General features: G+C 41.9%; 2 protein-coding genes across 2 annotated transcripts in view; one reads left to right on the top strand and one right to left on the bottom strand.

The window, feature by feature from the left end:
• Positions 1-6,556, top strand: part of nbea (neurobeachin) — a 94,789-nt gene extending 88,233 nt beyond the window's left edge. The window contains exons 52-60 of the mRNA XM_022738809.1: positions 207-296; positions 1,016-1,208; positions 2,511-2,582; positions 2,886-3,041; positions 3,396-3,566; positions 3,690-3,791; positions 4,090-4,286; positions 4,413-4,564; positions 4,867-6,556. Coding sequence (XP_022594530.1) covers positions 207-296; positions 1,016-1,208; positions 2,511-2,582; positions 2,886-3,041; positions 3,396-3,566; positions 3,690-3,791; positions 4,090-4,286; positions 4,413-4,564; positions 4,867-4,957 — 1,224 coding nt within the window. The 3' untranslated portion in view covers positions 4,958-6,556. The remainder of the gene's footprint in view (positions 1-206; positions 297-1,015; positions 1,209-2,510; positions 2,583-2,885; positions 3,042-3,395; positions 3,567-3,689; positions 3,792-4,089; positions 4,287-4,412; positions 4,565-4,866) is intronic.
• Positions 6,557-8,999: 2,443 nt separating this feature from the next.
• sertm1 (serine rich and transmembrane domain containing 1) lies at positions 9,000-18,999 on the bottom strand. The gene is made up of 2 exons (XM_022738993.1): positions 18,915-18,999; positions 9,000-9,901 (listed from the first exon to the last, which is right to left on the bottom strand). Exon 2 carries the CDS (start codon positions 9,894-9,896, stop codon positions 9,555-9,557), a length of 342 nt encoding a protein of 113 aa, XP_022594714.1. The 5' UTR covers positions 9,897-9,901; positions 18,915-18,999; the 3' UTR covers positions 9,000-9,554.
• Between the last annotated feature and the right edge of the window lie 1,258 nt (positions 19,000-20,257).

The raw sequence follows: 20,257 nt of genomic DNA, 5'->3' as shown, positions 1-20,257 counted from the left end.
CACATTGATGTAAAGTGGGATAATTAGTTATTAGATAATTACTCTTTATGGCTGAGAATTTTAGGGAAAGTAAAAGAAAAAAAAGTTGAGGGGAACATGTGTGGCTTTGCACATCATCTTTTTTAATGTTTTTTTTTTTTTTTTAAAGTGTGTGACCTTCCTCTTCCTCTCCCATGCTACCATCATCTCTGTCTCTCCGCCTGCAGGTCATTGAGATGCAGATTCAGCTCTGCGGTCAGATCCCCTCCCAGCTGCTGATAGAGCCGCACCCACCTCGCTCCTCCGCCATGCACCTGGTGAGAAAACCTTGGTCTCACCCGAGCGAGTTTTTCTCTCTTTAAATGCTGTGCACACATCGCAAACCTCAGCTGCAGAGATATACTTGCTCATTTCTTTTCGAGGTTGTTGTTGAGATAAGGTTAAGAAAAGGAAGTGTTTTTTTTTATTTATTTTTTTATTACAGGTTTAAAGGTTTGTATGTGCAAATACTGAACCTTCATATTTTTGTAACACATTTTAGCTCTATACACCTGTTAACATTAGACACAATCCACTGATATGAACGGCTTCCGTTACGAAGGTGAATGGATTTGTGAAATGATATTACATACATGTGTATGTAATGATGTTTTTTCAAAGCCAGTCCTGCCCTGGTATCAGCCTCTCTGTCCTCCCTGCTACCCTCAGCAGCACGAGGCCTCAGTGTCTCCACATCAGAGCCATCCATGTCCCAACCCAAACCTGTCAGTCCTGAACCCAGACCAACCAGTGCCTCCATCTCCTCTCCTGAGCCCAGAGCCACCCTCAGTGTGTGTACCTGCTCTGACCCTGTGCTCCCACTAATATACCTTTTCCCTTCCCTCCCTCTGTCCCATCTGTTCTGTCTCTCCCTCTTCCTACGTCTCCATTCCCCCCTCCCCTCCCCTCCTCCTCCTCCTGACCTTCCCTCCTCGCTCTGCCCTTCTCTCTTCCTCCCCCTCTCTGTCCCTCTCTCTTTCTCTGTCTGTCTCACCAGTGTTTCCTTCCCCAGAGCCCTCTGATGTTTAAGGATCAGATGCAGCAGGACGTCATCATGGTGCTCAAGTTCCCCTCCAACTCCCCTGTCACACACGTCGCAGCCAACACGCTCCCCCACCTCAGCATACCGGCAGCCGTCACCGTCACGTGTAGCCGGCTGTTTGCGGTCAACCGCTGGCACAACACAGTTGGTGAGTGCTGGTGTGGAGGGGAACTGGTCTGTAGAATGCAGTGTGATACTGTTATTGTCAGCTGGTTTCTATGGCAATACAATGAAACGACATTTCATCTATTGCCATTAAGTAATGATAACCAAATTCATTCATTCATAGTTTCAAGCATGGAACTATGAAGAACGAAGCATGACTTTACATTATCTTAGCAAATATACAGTTTCGTTATTTTGGCTATCATTTGTGTGTTTTACACACATTCCAACTTCACACCAGTGGTTTCACCTATTCAGGACGTAATGTGACTACATTTCTGAAACATCACTACAACAATCCCTCTGACAATACAGTAACATACAGAGTTCATGTGCTGAAATAATTGGTCAATTAATCAATAAGTCAAAAAAACAACAGCTGCTGGTTCCAGCTTTAAAAAAAAATTTTAAAAAATGAATAACTTGTGTTTTTTTAGATGACAAGTTGGACAAATGCAATTTAAAGACATGACTTTGGGATTTGGGAAATTATAATAGCATATAGTTAAGACTAATTTATGGAAACCTGCAAGGCGTATACACTCAGTGAGATGTTAGTTCATGTCAGTGGTAGTTACTGAGCCCATTGTTTTTGGTTTTGTTGTACTGGATTGTATCATATTAGTCGTGAGCTGTTAGCTCACACCCTGTATGTTGACATAGAAATACTTTTTGATTAAAGCCATCATTAACCTCATTAATTGCCTCATTAGCACAGCAGGCTAGGTGTAATTAACTATGGTAAAGTGATTATGGAGGGTCATGAGGCGGTTCAAGTGAGTTTTGTTATTGATTGCTTATTTTTAGAAGCTGTGACAGCGTGACTGGTATTGTTTTTGTGAATTTGTGTGTGCACACAATAAGGAATGCATTATGCCAATGAATGTCCTTGACATCACGGCAAAATGTGTTCCTGGAGACACGTACTGCAGCAGGAACTATCACAGAGGTGGATTTGATACCTTCGCAGGTGTTTATGTGTCTGTGGACAGATTCTGTTACTGCAATAGTGTCACAAGATTCATCAAAATGAAAGTCCAGTTTGAAGATGGGTGTGGTCTGACCCATGAGTCCTGAGTAGTCATGTAAATAACGTACTGATGTGTGATCCCATCACAAGATGGTCTCTAGTTCAACATAAGCCTGTATCAGAGCGATCAACAGAGAGCGCTTTACCAGTTGATTATATGAGAGGATGCAGTGCAGCATTTACCCTTCACTGTTTTATTATGTGTGTATGTGGGTATGTATGACTGTCGTAACATTTGATCCCCCCGCCCTTCAGGCCTCCGTGGAGCTCCAGGATACTCCCTGGAACAGGCTCATCACCTGCCCATTGAGATGGACCCTCTCATAGGTCAGTGCACAAACATCTCCACAGCAGATTTCACTTCTTCCATTTTGGCATTTGAGATAATATTGACAACTTCCACCCAGATCCGTTAATAAAATATGCTGAGGGATGATCTTTACAATGTCTACAACATTACTAGAAGGAGACAGTTTTTTATAAGCAGACTGCAGAGTTGCTGACACTTAAATCACTGACCTGAGTGATGAACTATCCCGAGAGGTTAGAGGAGTTCATTACATTAGCTTGTTAGTGGTATTGCATCTGTACGCCCTCATTAACCCACAGCATCCCTGTTCATCCGTGCAGCAAACAACTCAGGCGTGAACAAGCGTCAGATCACTGACCTGGTGGACCAGAGCATCCAAATCAACACACACTGTTTTGTGGTTACTGCCGACAACCGCTACATCCTGGTCTGCGGCTTCTGGGACAAGAGCTTCCGTGTTTACTCCACTGAAACTGGTAGGGGTTTTGTATTATTCATTTCAAGACATGTTGGGTATTTCGCACAGTAGAAATTTACTCTCAGCTGCAATTTGTTTCTGAACCAGAGGTCCTAGTTTAAATGTGGACCATGTTGAATTTTTATTTAGATTAATGGATCGAGGGGAGATTCGGAGAGCTCTTTTTTTTAGATGAGCTTTGCTGTATTTATTAGTCCAGGGGTTCAAACATGTCACACACTACTCACTAACCTGCTTGTTTAACCTGCCATCTCCAAGTGTATTTTAAAAGTTTAACAGTCGTGGCCCTCAGAAGTATGAGTAGAGGGCACACACAGACTGAGCCGTCTTCCTCCTTCCTTCCTCTCCGCAGGAAAGCTGACCCAGATAGTTTTTGGCCACTGGGATGTGGTGACGTGTCTGGCGAGGTCAGAGTCCTACATCGGAGGAGACTGCTACATCGTTTCAGGCTCCAGAGACGCCACTCTTCTTCTGTGGTACTGGAGTGGACGACACCACATTATAGGGGACAACCCTAATAACAGTGAGTGGTGGCATGGTGTGAATGTTTGCCGGCCTCTGTGTGTTCACTTCAGCTCTGCAGGAATGGGAAGCTTCTAACCAGAGGTTTGTGGAGATGTGTCTCTCACTGTGTTTTCTCCTCCAGGTGACTATCCTGCCCCCCGGGCAGTACTGACAGGACATGACCACGAGGTGGTGTGTGTGTCTGTCTGTGCAGAGCTGGGATTGGTCATCAGTGGAGCTAAAGGTTTGTGTGTCTTCATATGTCTGTCTCTGCCCTAGAGCTATTTTAATTTTACATTTAGATTTATAAATTTTTTTAGTGAATATTAAATATCAGTTAAAAAAAGATATATATTTAAACCCTCCTTTGCTGACACACATCAGCATAAAACATTATGAGGAGATCATCCTGGAGATATTCAATTTATTCTACATTCTTCCCAAAGTTTGATTTCTAAGTAAATTTTAGAGGTTGGGCTGATACTTAACAAAAAAAAAAGGTTTAACTTTCTACACTAACTTGCTTTGGTGTTGCTCCTCAGAGGGCCCGTGTCTGGTCCACACTATTACAGGGGACTTGCTTAGGGCCCTGGAGGGGCCTGAGCTGTGCCAGAGGCCCCGTCTCATCTCAGTGTCCAGCGAAGGCCACTGCATCATCTACTACGAGAGAGGCCGCTTCTGCAACTTCAGCATAAATGGAAAACTGCTGGCGCAAATGGAGGTTAACGATTCCACACGGGTAAGGCTGTCCGAGTTGATGCTGTTTATGTCACTATAATGTAATATTATTTTACTCATAAAAATATATTTACTATAATATACTGTCTCTTTCAACTGCTCTGTCTTCTCTTCTTCTTCCCTCCAGGCGATCCTGTTGAGCAGTGACGGACAGAACTTGGTGACCGGAGGTGATAATGGGGTTGTGGAGGTGTGGCAGGCGTGCGACTTCAAACAGCTTTACATCTACCCAGGCTGTGATGCCGGCATCCGTGCCATGGACCTGTCACATGACCAGAGGTAAAAACAGACAGGGTGTCACTGTGACCGTTTGTGTGACCGTTTGTGTGACTGTTTGTGTGACCGTTTATAAGAAGGCAGCCAAATTCAGGGCTGTGTTTTCTTAAGGACGACTGTTGTTGGGAAAACTGGGTCACCTCCAAGGGGACAGCAGAGAATACTAAATGATCAGACATGCGGCGGTTATTTTACCCAAACCTCACATGATTTCTCAGGCCCAGGGAAATGAGTGAATGAGTATTTTATGGGTAACGTGTATAGTTTGGTTTACAGCTGTGACTTTGTGTGTGCCCTCCTATCAGGACTCTGATCACTGGCATGGCGTCCGGCAGCATTGTGGCGTTCAACATAGACTTCAACCGCTGGCACTACGAACACCAGAACAGGTACTGAGGTGGACAGCTTGAGGAAGAGGAGGGTGGAGAGGAGAGATAGAACAAGAGGGAAAGGAGATGATGCATTCTGCTGTGTATCTGCGACGTGGGGAAACTACAGGTACTGAGAGGAAGGAAAAACAAGTACCGGACCTTAGGCTCTATTCCGTTGAAGAAGTTTACTTGATATGAGGATGCGGCAGCGCTGCTGGAAATAACTTCCTCTGTGCATACGTGTAAGTACACACACGTGTGTAACCACAGACACATAATACCCCGAAGATACACACCAAAACCTGCTAATAAAATAGACAGACTGCAGAATGGAGAGAAAAAGAGCAAGTCAAGCAGACCTTGTAGAGGTCGATCATATCCGTACCACTCACAGGACTGGTGCAGTTGCTGTTGCTGGTACGCTTAATGCTTCACAGACAATGAACCTAAGTTTTGTTTTCTCCTTTCTTTTTCTCGTTTTCAAATTTTTGTTCCATACTTTTCATTTGAGGGGAGTTGCATCTGGGAATTATTTGGGTGGACTATGAATTAAGACTCCTTCAATGTGTCTAAACTGATTAGAAATGGTCAGAAATGAACCAGCCCCACCCACTATTCAGATACCGGTGCTATTGGCTTGATCTTAAATTCACCCTTGAAAAAATTGCCTGGGGTATGATTTTATTTTATTTTACCTTATTTGATTTTATCAGGTTTTATTTTATTTTCTAATATTAATTTTCTTTTATTTTTCTTTTACCCACAGCAGGGTTAAGTCTGATTTTTATGTAAATAAGGCTCTGCTTCCTTCAGAGTCTACACTTGTTCTTTCACTACACAAACTGCGCTTATCACCTTTAATTTATTAATGACTTGCTGTATGTAAAATATTGTGTAATAATTATTATAATGTTGACAAGACTGATGGTAATAACGGCAGTGTCAAGGATGATGATGGGTTTTGCCGGAGATGGTGATGATAAAGAGGTCTTGCCAGTGCCACCACAGATGACAACCACAAGACTGACATGATTTCCTTTGTATATTTGGTGATTGTTTTGTCAAATATGTACATATAGTCTTGGTTCAGGCTTGGTGGGAGACTTAATCAGCTGAATAAGACTGAAACTGCAAAGGAAACCTTCACTTACCCACATTTGTTGATTATTTAAAAAAAGAGAATCAAATCAATGTAAAAGTTTGTTTTGTATTTGCACTTTGCACCAATCACATATCATTATTTATTAGCTTGGTTCTTTCTGGTCGGCTGCCATTTTGTTTCGGTCCATTTTCCCGACGGGATTATTTGTGCATTGATGTTTGTATTTAAAAACGTTGAGCTCATGTGTGATTATTAAGTTTTACAACCTCACAGTTGTAAGCAATATCATGATTCTGTAGCTGATAGAGGTGGGAAGGAGGGCGGAGAGGGGATGATGAAAATGTGAGATGTACTGTATGTGTGAAGCCATCTTGATCAAATGCGCACATGCACATACTCTATCGACAGGTTCAACTTACGTATCCAAAAAAAGGTTAAATATTTTTGGATCTATGAAACCCTAAAAACTATTGTATTCATGTTTTATTGCAAAGATGTAAAATATGACATGTGTGAGTTGAAAAAAAAAATCATGATAAGAAAAATAAAATATGCAAAGAATTTGATGACTTGACTTTTCATTGGGCATTTCATTCTTTCTTTTTTTTCTTTTTTTTCACAAACGATATTGAGACATCAAGCACGTTTTATTGTAGCATTCATCCTACACCGGTCTAAAAGGAATTTTCCTTCCTAAAATGATTTCAGAAGACTCTTCAGATAATATCTTGAACTCAAAACTCACTTGACTACTCACTTGCTGAACCACCATTGCTGTGGTTTTCATCTCAGGTGTCTGTTGATATCAGTCATTTTGTGCAACACTTAAAAAGAACACAGACGCCTCTTAACACATACAGAGAAATGCCTTCCAGTTCCCATTTGCGGCTCTTCAGCCTCATCTGGTCTGATCCTGCATTGTAGCCTGCTGAATTCAGTCTTTAAGTAAAAAGGTGCTTGAACTAGGCCTTTTCCAGTTGTGTTCATGCACTTTATGCAGCAGACCCAGTAATAATAATCAGATATAAATAATAAAAAGAATAAAAAACAGAAATACACCAATTAAAAGTGTTTAAAAAAAAAAGAGAACAAAGCAGGTTCAGTGTGGCAGAGAGGACGAAATTAATGGTGTTCATTAGCCAGTGAAGCAAAGATAAATTTACAGTCACAAGGTATACAGCACAGGAAATCAAATTTCAGTGTTTTATTTGTTCTAATATCCATAAGAAGATATATTTGTGATTTTAAGAACCAAAAACCTTCTCAATGTAGTTTTACATCTCCTCTCTCAGGCTTCTCTCTGGAGCTCTAGTGACAACAGGTCAGTCAGAGTCTCTCTTCTGATTGGCTGACTGTTTTCAGAGTGATCTAAAAAATAATATAGCAGCATTCAGGTAAGGTTGGATGGTGGGTCCGGGTGGGCGGGGCTTGGGGCACGGCTGAGCGCAATGACTGCTTTGTTGTGACATCACAAAGTTACAGTGGTCCTGACGGCTCGTTTTAAGGCTCAGTTTCTGAATACAGGCTGTGAGCATTTCTCTGTGGACTGAGCGCTTTGATACTTTCACAGTATTAATATAGAACCTATAATTAAAAAAAAACACATGGAAATCTCACTTTATACAATATGGGGCCTTTAATCTGCAGTATTTTGTTAAACATCGACAGACTAAAATAATGATTTTACTACATGGTTAACTTGAAAACAAATGTTTTAGCGATTATTTCAAACTTTCATTTTTTACACTACCTTCAACAAAAAGGCTCTGGATCATCTTTCAACTGGTTTGCACAGATTCACCCGCAGCTGAAATAATGAACTGAATTGTTGGTGATAGCACCGCAAACATGATGTCTAGCTGAAGGGATGTCATCATGAAACAAAAATTTAATTGTGTGCTTTTATTTTTTGGGTCAATATAGATGAGGTAACTGATAAGATAAAAGGATTTTTTTTTTAAATTCAATTGAGCGTATTTACAATCTAGTGAATATACTACATTAATCCTCCTAAATTTACAAGACAAACACAGCCATGAAAGATCTCATTTATAATCCATATTATAAACAAAGGTGTTGCACTCGCTGCTCTCAAAGCATGAACCAGAGAGAGTGTTTTTTAATTAATATAATTTGTTAGTCCATGTGTCAGTTCCTTTAAAGAAGAAAAAGGAGGCTTTTATGACAAAACCCTTCCAGCAGATATACAAGAGTTTGGCTGATGCATCGCCGTCATCTGACAAACACAGATTAATGTGAGAACAATGAGGATCTGTGAAGAAGAGCACTGACAGATCTGACTCATTCCCTTGTTCGTGGCCACCATCACTGCCATCTGAGCCTTCAGTGTTTCTTGATTGTTACTGACTTTGGTGAAAAAAGGTGTGACAAGGACGAATTAAACCAGTGTGCTGGATTTTTGTTTCCACGTCAAAGAAACTAGAGCTCATTATTTAAAAAAAAAAAAAAAGAAAGATGTATTTTAGGCAGAAACAACCATTACTGTAGCTTAAGCCTGACAGCTACACAGAGCTCTCATGCTTCAGTCACTATGGAGACTGCGATCGGACGCCACATGAGCTGACAGGCAGGAGAGGGTAATCCGTTACGCTGGTAGACCTTGTCTTTCAGGACCAGAATTTCGTCTTGTACTTTCTGCCACTTTTGACCTGGTCTGTCTGTAGCGGCAGTCAGAGGCTGCATGGATGTCAGCAGTCTACAACCTCCATTTCTTTCTCACCTTCACATCCACTCCACCACGTCTGTCTTCTCCTTTTCACCCAACCGGAGGGGAATCATGAACCAGTTTGGCATGTACACACTTTTCAAGGTATTTTACTCTTTGTTTGGTAAAAAAAAAAAAAAGAAAAAAAAAGTGGAGATACAGCATCCCAAAGCTTTACTGAGCAACTGAGACAGAAGCATGCATTTCTGTACAAAGCAATGGTCTTTAATATTATTTCAATACTGATTTTTGCAGTGTACTCTACAGACATTATGAGGCATGCTGTACAAAGCTTCACTTGAAAACAATGAAGGTTGTTCTACAGTAAATATGACAGGTACAGTACAAGAAATAACTTTTACAAAAAAGGAAGAAAGACAATAGTTCATCCATATCCCTTTTCCTGCAGAGAGGAGGCAATTTTCCTGGTTCATTTGTCTTAATCATTGAAATAAGGCTCAGAAGGGTTCAGTCACACTCACCCCTGAAGACCTCTTCATCAAATTGTGAGTCATATTTCCCCTGTGCCTGAGCAAATTGCTTGGACACACCTGAATCAGTGGACCGTTGGGAGTAGAATATGCATGCAGAGAGAGTAAAGCCACGCTGTCAGCTCTTTTGTAGCTGGTGGTGTGTGTTTGTTTTTGTATGTCACAGTGAGGAGGAGCAAGAGCTGTATGTCTTTATGCGTGTGCATGCATGCCTGTTGTTTGCATGTAAGCATGCATGCTGGAGTGAATGCACACGGGCATATATGTCTGTGTGCACTCCCTCCCATCTCCCTCCCTCTCGTCCTCAGGTGGACAGTGAGGAGATGGTGGACCTCTGAGACGAGATGCTGCAGATCTCCATGTTGGTGAAGGAGCTCCCTCCTTCGCTGCTGCAGTCGGGGACGGAGGAGGAGGAGGAGATGATGTTCTTCAGCCTGTGGAGGGAGATGATGAGCAGCGTGAGCAGGAACACCAGCAGGCCGAGGAAGAGCCACACGTAAACATAAACGTTGCCTGGACGTCCCGGCGATGAGGCGGCCGCTGACGTGGAGGCAGAGGTTGGAGAGAATCGGAGGAAGGTCCCATTGTCTATTGGAGAGATTCCAGTCTCATTGTGGTCCACCAGCGGGACATCCATCCCAGACATCCTTGCTGATTTGATGGCACATTAAAAAAGAAGGGTCAGATTTATCATGAAACAACAGAAACACAGTTAACTACAACATTCATTATTTAAATGACCTGTAGGAGAAATTCTCCTTTGTCTGCTGGAGCTGCCAGGGATTTAATTTCTCCCTCCAGGACACTTCAGCATGGCAGATGCTTGCTGACACAAGAGCTTTCAACCACATCCTTAGATAACCTCCAAACAGCCTTGGCTGAGGTTAAAAGGAAGACAGAGAGCACTTCAGTGATTCAGATTCAAGGCCAACAATTTACTGCAAGAGCCCCAGATACAGAAAAGACTTCCATCTAATAACATTTGAAAATAATAATGATTCCCTCTATCCCTCTTGGAGCACCATTGGAGAGTTCAGGAAACAAGCAAATTAACTTCAAAATACTCTTTACTTTACAAAATATACAAAGGCTGAAATATGACTTTGCTAAGGCTGTTATTAGGAGTAGTGTACTTTGAAAAGTCAGTGAGCTTGTTCAACTGAAGGGACTGTACTGACCAGACTGTAATGAACAGTAACAGCAGGGGGAGTGCTTGTCTCACTGAATGCCCGCCAGGCTTGGTGCCGGGAGCTGCGACTGCTCATAAAGGAAGGCATCCTTATCTGATGAAATTAAACTCCTTATAATCAGCTTTCATAAAGACAGCTGAGAGCCAACCCTCCTCCACTGTGTATTAATGCTGCTAATAATGTTCCACCGCAAATCACTGCATGGCACACAAACCAAACCTGAAGAGAAGATGTGCCTGAGCATTGCGGTGCAGAAACATTCACACAAGTCTTTGTGTTGGTGGGAGACAGGAGGAAAGGGAGAGTGAGGCTGTTTTGTATTTCTGTTAGACCAGCCTTGTGTCTTGACTTGATCTATGACAGCAGAGAAAGACACTTCAAAGGGAGAAATAATTGACCATGACCAGAATGAAAGCAAGAGGTCAGCAAACACACACGTGCACACACTCACACTCACACTCTTGGTGTCCCAGCGGTGTGTGCTCGCTTCTTTCTTATCTGCCAGCTCCTTCCTCTCCACTTCATGGTTATGCATTTCACAATGCACCATATACATGTGCCTGGCCACTTGCATTATATTCAGGGTAGTGGAGTAAGCTGTACTTTCTCCAGAAGCCCTGAGGCTGCAATAGCTGCATGTGTGGCCCCCAGGGAATTTCTAGTACATTTGTGAGGGAGAGGACGGTGCAGTGAAGGTGCAGAGAAAATGCTAAATATATATAAGAAGAAGTTTGGACATTAAGTTTTACTGTATTTTGTGCCAGTGACAGTAGAAAGTGTAAAGTGTTAAGCGTATGTGTGTCTGTGTTACTAATATAAAGCTCAAGAGGGTGTTCTGAGCTTAGTTATGTTGCCAGATTGGGCGGACATTGGGGTGTTTTCCTTTAAATGGGCGTATAAACTTGATTTGTGCGGTTTGTTATAATTTGAGCTGATAGGGAGGCGCGAAAAGAGTAACATGAGGCAAAGATATTGCTTTTGGTTAAAAGGACACGTGCTTCCAGGTGTTCTGCAAACTACAGGAAGTTAGTCAATGTTGTTTTTCCCATTTGATCAACACCACCACCAGCAGCTGCAGCAGCAGCCATGCGCAGCTCCTGGAGGAAATGAAGGTAGGTTATACTTTTTAGCGCCAGATTTCCGGAATTAGTGTAAAAAATTACAGTTATATCTGAGTCAAATCTGGAAGCACAGACACGACACACGTATTTTAGGATTCGGTGTGACTTACACTTTCCGAGGATATCATTAAATCCGAAAAAAGATGTCCCTTGTACTTCCAGAACTTGCCTGAGAATGATCATATTTTTATGTTTTCTTCAGTATCAAGGTGATTCATTAATAGTTCTCAGTACGTTTAATGGTTAGTAAACAGGGACAGCCAACAGTGAATTCGGCGTAATTATTTTTTTCCGAAATGTAAACAAACAGGCTAAAAAAAAAACGGGGCTCATTAAATCCATTGCAACACTCATGTTCCCCGTAAAAGTTCACGTCTTACAGCTAATTATAAGGCCAGACAATAAACACTGTTGCTGACTGCAGCTACTATATTGGTACTTTTATCCTGAGAAAATACATCGTAAACTCTTGTACACTATAAACATTTGCATAGGTCGGAAATAAAGTTGCGAGTCTGTTTTTAACATGCAAGGCCTGGATATGTGCTGGAGGTGTTAGCGACTGGTATTAGACCAATCCCATTTGGTCGTTTGGTGTTATTTTATAGATTTTTTTTCTTTTTTTCTTTACTGTCAACAGTGTAGTCGGTGAGTGCAGTTTAAGTCCATTGCTAGTGGACAGGCTTCTAGCTGTCTACTTTTGCACAGGTGACTCCTGTTTTAAAGTGTGGCACCAACGTTTTCAATCATTCAGTCTGTAACACTTATCAATGCTGTTAACAAACTCCCATTGTGTCATATTGCCTTTGAAGTTGAAGCCAGCCACCCTGTCCCCTAACTCTTTTCTTCTTCATTTGTTCGCTCCCTTTTATTTTCTTCCCGCTTCTCTCCATTTGTCTCTCTGTGGATGGTACAGTTGACAAGATCTCTGCTTGCTTTAATTTACAGTCCGCTGTACCTTGGGGGGGGGGGGGGGCATAATGAGGATGGATGAGTTAGGCTGTACTCTTTCAGTGATTGCATGCTCCCTTTGCCCCAGCTCTGTTTTCTTTATCAAACACTCCCAGTGGCTTTCCCAGCCCAATGAAAAACTTTCCTTTATTGTCTGTTTCTGTCCAGCAACTTTTCAGACTTTTTTCAACATGCTTCTATTCATTTCATTAAAAAAAGGACCACGTTATTTCAATAATCATTTCAAATTCCACATCAGTTTTACTCTTGTAAGCTCAACATATGTCAATCATGTCATGTGCATGTCAGAAATGGAACTGAACCCCCGCCCTCTNGTTGTATTGATATTTCACTGCACAGACATTGCCCTTCCCTCCTTCTGCCTCCTTTTTTCAACATGCTTCTATTCATTTCATTAAAAAAAAGGACCACGTTATTTCAGTAATCATTTCAAATTCCACATCAGTTTTACTCTTGTAAGCTCAACATATGTCAATCATGTCATGTGCATGTCAGAAATGGAACTGAACCCCCGCCCTCTAGCTTCGTCTTCATCTCTCTACTTTAATTTCTTCTTCTCCTCATCTCTGCCACCTTTTCCTCCGCCCTTCTCTTTGTCTTTCCCCTCCTACTCTCCTCTTCTCCGTACAGATTGCTGCCGTTAATGATATGTTGTTTTGAAATCTGTGATGAAGCTTGTTCATTGTGAGCTGAAGTGGCTGATAATTGTGCTTAATGATGCTTTTTGTATCCAGGCAACACGGTGCCTTCAGTTCTTTTTTTTCAAGCTAATCTACTTTAACAGGGCAGGCCATGCAGTCCCACTGAGGCTGGGGAGGTCACACACTCGCCTACATATAATAAATACCAGTACATATTTTTCCTTAGCAATAGCTGCAAGCCTATTACAGAGAACACTGAGGGCTAATTTGGAAAATGATTTGTCTTTATTGAGGAAAATTACATAAATGCCTAAACTTTTTGGTTTAGCCAGTGTGAAATGTTAGTATTTTACTCTTGTCTCTAAAACATCAGCAATCTACTGCTTTCCATGTTTTCCTGCCAAGTAACAGAGCCACATGTCTGCTCTCTAAGGGCTGGATAAAAAAAAAAGAAAGACTTTTCTGATTAATTGTAATTTTTATTTTAACAAGCTAATACCGATATTTTTAATCCTGAGACCAATCTTTGCATTTGCGCCTTTTCTCTGTAAATGCACATCTGCACTAAACGTTCTATGTATGCAGGGGTTGGTTCAGTTAGGGCTGCATGATGGGTAAGATGTCTGTTCTGAGGAAACTGAGTTATTGCAATGTGAATAGGTTATTTCAAGTTAAAAAGTAGGAGTGGTTCCCAACCTGTGACCCACTGGTGAACCGTGAAGGTATTGCAAGTAGGCTGACAAATCCTTTGCAAAATACAATTTTGGTGAAAAAATTTTATTATAAAAAATATAAATACAAACAATGTTTTTAAATATTTTAAAATAAAATGATCTTTAAAAAAATTTGAAAAACTCCTTTAATTTTTTTCTTCTTCTTGTATTAAAGTCTATCACTGTGATTAGCCAGTAATAGGAACTTGTATGTTGTCCCGCCGGACTGCATCGCATACTTGTTTGCTATTATAGTTTGATTGTACGCTACAAGATAACCGCTGCCATAGATGATAGCTGGCTATATGAGCCGCCTCGAGCCCATGACTTGTCTTGTAAACTGGAGTGAACCGCCACAGTTCACATCACCGTGGTGACTGAGGATGTGGTTAGCTCACTCTGGCTATCTCATTATATCTATGAGAGGGATGGACTGAAAAAAAGACTTCACATTGATCTGAGCTCTCAGTTTGTGTTTGTTGAAAAGATAGTATCTCCAGCTATGAGATGTCTGTCCCTGCCGGGTAGCTGACACTGTCTAACCGGCTTGTTAACACAAACAGTGCAGATGAATTAGTGAGTGGGCCGTCACTTTCTGCCCCATCTGTGCTCAAAGTGCTGTACATAGTTGAAGCATCTGCCAGTGACAGTCCATGCATAGCTGTATGTGATAGCATTTATGTTTTAAAATATGCAAAACGATGACGCTGTTGTAAGTGTTGAAGGTTCTTTTTCATTAGTACTTAAATCCATGGTCCACAGGGGGCAATGTGTTTACAGTTTGGCCTGTAATGTGCACTTTTCATAATTTTATACACAACACTGCTGCTCACATGTTGAATGTAAAAGAAATGAAAGATCTTAAGCTCTTGAGTAACATTAGTATTTATCTGATGTAACTGACTCATGAAAAATCAAATCAAATGAAAATGGACTGATTTTGGCCAGCGTGAGTAGAAACCTAATCCAATTGGGAGATCAGAGCCGATACCCGGCCGCGCCGCTCTCTCTTATTTGCTTCCATATTAAAGGGTAACTTAACACCAGGCACCAGGTAAAAGTGTTTCACTGCCCTCTCCATGGTTGAAAGTTTCAAATCTGTTTCACCTGTGGCCGCATTGGACATCAGTGGTAGAGGAGTGGTCAAAAGTTGTCTTTGTTGCATCACTCAACAGTGATGCCAGGAAGTACTGACACACCAGGGAGTACGGTTCTACATCACTTTACCAAGGTGATTTTCAGAGTGAAGTTATTCTCTGGGTGATCTTTGTCTGGTTGTTTTTTTTTTTTCTTCTGAATTTGCGTGTCCTGGATTTTATTTTTGTCTTTTTGTCCAAGATGTCATTTTTGGCAGTTTGTTCTTGGGGTTTTCAACCCTGCTAAGTGCTCATCCAGCTGATCCTTGGTCTCCACGCAGCTTCACTCCACATCCCTAAGACTGGTCGGACTTTGTCCAGTTCTTTGGTCAGCTGAGCTCGAGTTTAACAGCATTTCTTTTCTGAGACTGGCAGAATAAACTGTGCCTTCCATTTTTTTTTTTTTATTTCTCTCCCACTGAGCTGTGATCTCACTTGTTCTCGAGTCTCTGTAACAACAGCCTGGCTTCATTTCAGCATTTTCTTAACTCTACTTAACTCTATCTTCTGTTTTGGGTTTTGGAGACCTCAGGTCCTCCTTAACATCTCAAGGAAATCATAATTTTATCATCTTGATGCTTAATGACTTTTGTGACTTATTTTTTATATATAGATATTGCTTATAAACTTTAACATTCATCAAATGTGGAAGGCCAGTTTGTGACAAAAGGAAGGAAGGGTTACCACTTCAATACTTATCGATACCTATTGGGTTTTGTTGAGGTCAGATGAAAAGAATTTAGGAAAAATGCAGCTTCTTCTTATCATTTTTTCAAAAAGAGCCGTGGAGTCGTCAACAGAACACACAGGTGCTGTGGTGGCTCTAAAGCTCTGTCATGGTTCCTCTTTTAGACATCAGCAGATACTGGAAATTGAGCTCGCCACAGTTTTCAAGGTTAAATTGAGACAATCTACAGCTGCCGCTTGTTTTGTTTGCTCTCATTCTCAACCTCACAGAGGAAAGGTCTTGCCGCTTCTACACTTCCCTCTGAGAAGGTAAAGGTTTTTTGGAGACATGAATGGCCTCTCTGTTGGACTGCTGGACCAGTATAATGGAAGCTGGCAGCAGCTGCTCCTGTCAGAAGCAAAGTGCAGTGACCTGACCGAACACAAGAGCTGGTGACATTCCCTGAGACTGGGCATCACCAGGGCCTGAGGTTCTTGTGACTTGACACATCTCATTTCCTCTTTAACAACTTAACAAGGAAGAAGTCGGTGCTCCTCACTCCCCGCCAGGTCCGTGTATAGTTCAGGCACTTTGAGGCTGTTCTGCCATTCAGACCTCCTTATTTTCCTGTTTCCTCCTGAGTCTCTCCGCCTTGAGCTCATCAATGGGTTCTCATAGAAGTGTTCTTCCTTTTCATTCCCATTTATGACTTTTTTTTCTGATTGATGTATTTCAGCGTTTTCAAAGTCAACATTGCCCTCTCGGCTCTGTCAAGAGCTTTTAATATATTCTGCATAGCCTCGGTTATCTCTACTGCACACTCTTCAAACCAGCTTTCTTCTGTCTCTGCTCCACTGTCGCTTGCTCAGTCTTGGCTTGAGCATATTTTGCCCACCACTAGTCTGTATCTGCAGGACTCCCAAAGGCTTCCCTTTGTCCTGATCAAACTCCTCCTTGAGCTGTGCAATCTCTGAAAGTCACCCCTCAAACAATCTCATCCTCTGCCGGTGGAGTATGTTCAGCCAAACTCCTCCTGAGACTTTGTGCCGTGTCGCTTCCTCTGCTCCACTTTCTCAATCTGCTCCTCACCCTCCACCCTCCTTCATTCTCCCATCGTCTCTTCGTAATCTTTTCACTGTCACTGTTCTGTGTGTATTCTGCACAGCGTGTCCTGTCTACATGAATATCCAGTCTACACATATTGATAAAACAGACGCAGATTCATGTGAGTGTGATTTTATTTTCTATTGATAAAATATGTAACTTTTGCACAAGCCTTTTTTATATTCACAACAGATTGTCCATGCATGGCTGAACATACTCATTCAAATTCAACCTTGAGCTCTTTTTTGATGACAGAAAAATAGCCTTGGCCATTACTGGAATTTTTGTAGTTCACACATGAAGCCGATGCAAATATTTACTAAAACCCAAAGTTCTAAGAGAGAGACGTTCTGTTGTCTGTGCAGTTCTGGTGTTCGCTTTTCACCTCATGAATAATGGACGAGATCCATGTGTGGCAAAATGTCATGGCATTTGAGCCATATTCTGTGTGTGTGTGTGTGTGTGTGCGCGCGCGCATTCATTCTCATGCTGTATTCATAATCCTCTGCCTGAACGAACAAAGTCAGATACCAGGTATAGTCATTCACATGCATGCCTATATGTAAAAATACCAAAGAATTTGCACACATACTTTCTACGCACACGCGCATGCAGATTGCCAGGAGATAAGAGTAGCCTGAATTTCAAACATGTTATATATCTCATATTCTGAGCCAGATCAGCTCAAAACAGACCCGAGGCTTAACCGCATGAATTCCAAATCGCCCCTGCAGACCCAAATACCACAGATAACCCAAGTAGGGGTCAGAGATATGCCGGGGTGATGAAAGTATGAAGAAAGGGAAGTTTCAGTGAGTCCTCAACCATTTTCATACTTTTTTTTTTTTTTTTCCTCCTTATTTCTCTGAAGTTTGGATTGTTTCTTTAAAATTGACTTTAAAATAATATCCATGTACAAATATAAATCAAATAACGTGCTGATAAATGACAAGTCTCCAGATTTTAGAAAGACAGGTGGAATTTGAATGAGTCTACAAAACAATGAACTAATGTTTTTATTCATTGCCTTTACATTTGAATGACACGATCTCACAGCACACCTGAGTGCTCTCGACGCCACGCCAGGGGTCGAGCACCACTGTTCAACTGTTATCTGATTCTCTCAGATATTCAGGGCATGAAAGTAAGGATTTCAAAAGGCCAAAATTTGAATGAGATCTCGGAGATACTGTGAAAGGCTTATTACAACCGACAGAAAGATAACATGGGTTAAAACCTGAGCAGACAGTGATCATCACCAATAGGAAGTATTGGAAGGTTTTCTTTTTTTTTTTTTTCGGCCAGTGGCCAGTGTAGATAATGAGCTCTTTTGCTTTGATGTTTGAGTGTGTGTGTGTGCGTGTGTGTGTGTGTGTTTGTGGTCCACTTCACCATATCCCTGTGGTGAAGTGTATTTTTACACCTCATATCTCATATCTGTTAATTACTCCTGATACTTCTGAGTGCAGTTGCCAATAAATCTGATCTGGACTGTTTTCACGCTGAGTTTATGATGATGAAGCGGATGAGTCACACATCGTGTCGAGCACAAACAAACCCAGCTTCTGTTCTCGTTGCCCTGAAAGGAGACTTTTATGCCCTCTTCTTTTTTCTCTCGGCACAAATGCTCCACTCATCCCTCACTCCATCCCTCTTTTCCTCAACTGCCACACTGGAAGCTCGCTCATTTCCGTCAGTTGCTGAATGAAAGTGTACATGAATCCCCCCCCCACCCACCCACCGTTAACCTTGTTTACTGGATGCTGCAACTCGGCTGCTGACGAATCTCCTGCAAGCATTCATTTTACTTTAATTCATCTTCCCTTTTTACTCTATGTCTTCCTTTCCGGCGCTCTCCCTCCTTTGTTTTCTCACTGCAGCTCTGCAGAAAGTGATAAATCACTGAACAAAGTTTCTGGCAACTGAAGAGAGCTGAATAATGCCTTTTTTATATTCATCAGGAATCTGCTCTTAATGATCAGTTTAACACCGTCCCCGCTCTGTCTCCCTCTCAAAAACAATTTGGAAACATTTCATACAAAAAAAAAAAAGAAGAAGCTGCCTGAAGCATCAGCCACATACATGACAATATTGGGGAAACAAAAGGAGCAGTTACAGACCTTTTTCTGTTTGAGGGAGCTGTCCCCCCGCTCCTGTTCACGTCGTGCAGAAATCCATCCCGTTGTGTTTGGTCTTTCAGGCGAGCAAACCAGATCTGTTGCCCCCGAGATCTCGTCTTCTCTCTCTCTCTCTCTCTTTCTCTCTCTCTCTCTCTCTCTCTCTCCTGTCATTCAGCGTGACCCACACACACACACGCACACACGCCTACACTACAACTGGAGTAGACAGTGTCAGACGCGGAGCCTCTCTGTGAATGGACTCACGCTCAAAAAGGGAACATGCATACACGAGGCCTGTAAGTGAGACGCTGTAACTAATGAATGGTACTGATGGTTTTTTATACTGGAGAAGTGGTGAAGAGGAAAGAAGAGAGGGAGTAGTGCTCACTCTAATCCCATCCTCTCTCTCTGTGACTCCCTCTGTCTCCACCCCCCCCAACCCCCCCACCCCACCCCTCACTTTTCTCTCTGCTGCTCGTCACCTTTCAACAGTGATCACATCAACTGTCACAGCCTCTCTGTCTTTTTGTTCTCATTGAGCATTGAGCAAATATTCCTCACAGGTCAACAGACAGACAGTCAGATAAACTGTTTTATAAATTGACAAATAAATCAGCGTTTTCTTTACACGCACACCCAAACCCGCAAACACAATCGAAGCCTTCGTTTCTGTGTGTTTTGTGTGAGGGATGCAGCCTCGATCTCTGCTCTCAGCAAACTGCGTCAGTAGACAGTATCCAGTGGTGAGCAATAACCTGGCTGACGAAGTGCTGGCAGACTGAGCAGCTCGGATGAGACCCCAAACCGGCAGATGAATGAGAAAAGGGGAAGAAACAGCCTTTAACACCTCTCAATCTCCCTGCACTGTTCTCTACGCCTCTCTTCATCTTAAAGCTCTTATCTTTTCTTTTACCTCCCTCTCTCTCCCACTGATCCCCCCCCCCACCTGTCTCAACAGTAGTTCTGTTGTTAACAGCAGTTGAGCACATCTGTTATCTGTGTAAAAAATGCCCAGTAAGATTTGAAAATGAACACATGCTGAAACAAATTACATATGAAACGAGATCATTTTTTCGAAAACGCTTTCCATATTTTTTTGGGGGAATTAAAGATCTGAAAATCGCCAATCATATAACTAAAGAGGATCCTATTCTCAAAAGTGTTTGGGCAACAAAAAAGGGGTCTTTATTAAAGGGTCAGTTCATCCAAATTATTAAACTACTAATTACTTACCAGTCTAGAAGAAATGTGCTGAAATTATGAGAATGTGGAGTTTTTCAGGTATTTGGTCATTAACCAAAGTGAATTTAAAATTTGACCTGATGCAGGTCTGGGATCACCAC

Source organism: Seriola dumerili, unplaced genomic scaffold (assembly GCF_002260705.1).
Source record: "Seriola dumerili isolate Sdu_G_001 unplaced genomic scaffold, Sdu_1.0 BDQW01000040.1, whole genome shotgun sequence".
NCBI lineage: Eukaryota > Metazoa > Chordata > Actinopteri > Carangiformes > Carangidae > Seriola > Seriola dumerili.
The sequence above is the reverse complement of the archived record's forward strand: the minus strand, read 5'-3'. Positions and strand labels throughout refer to the sequence as shown.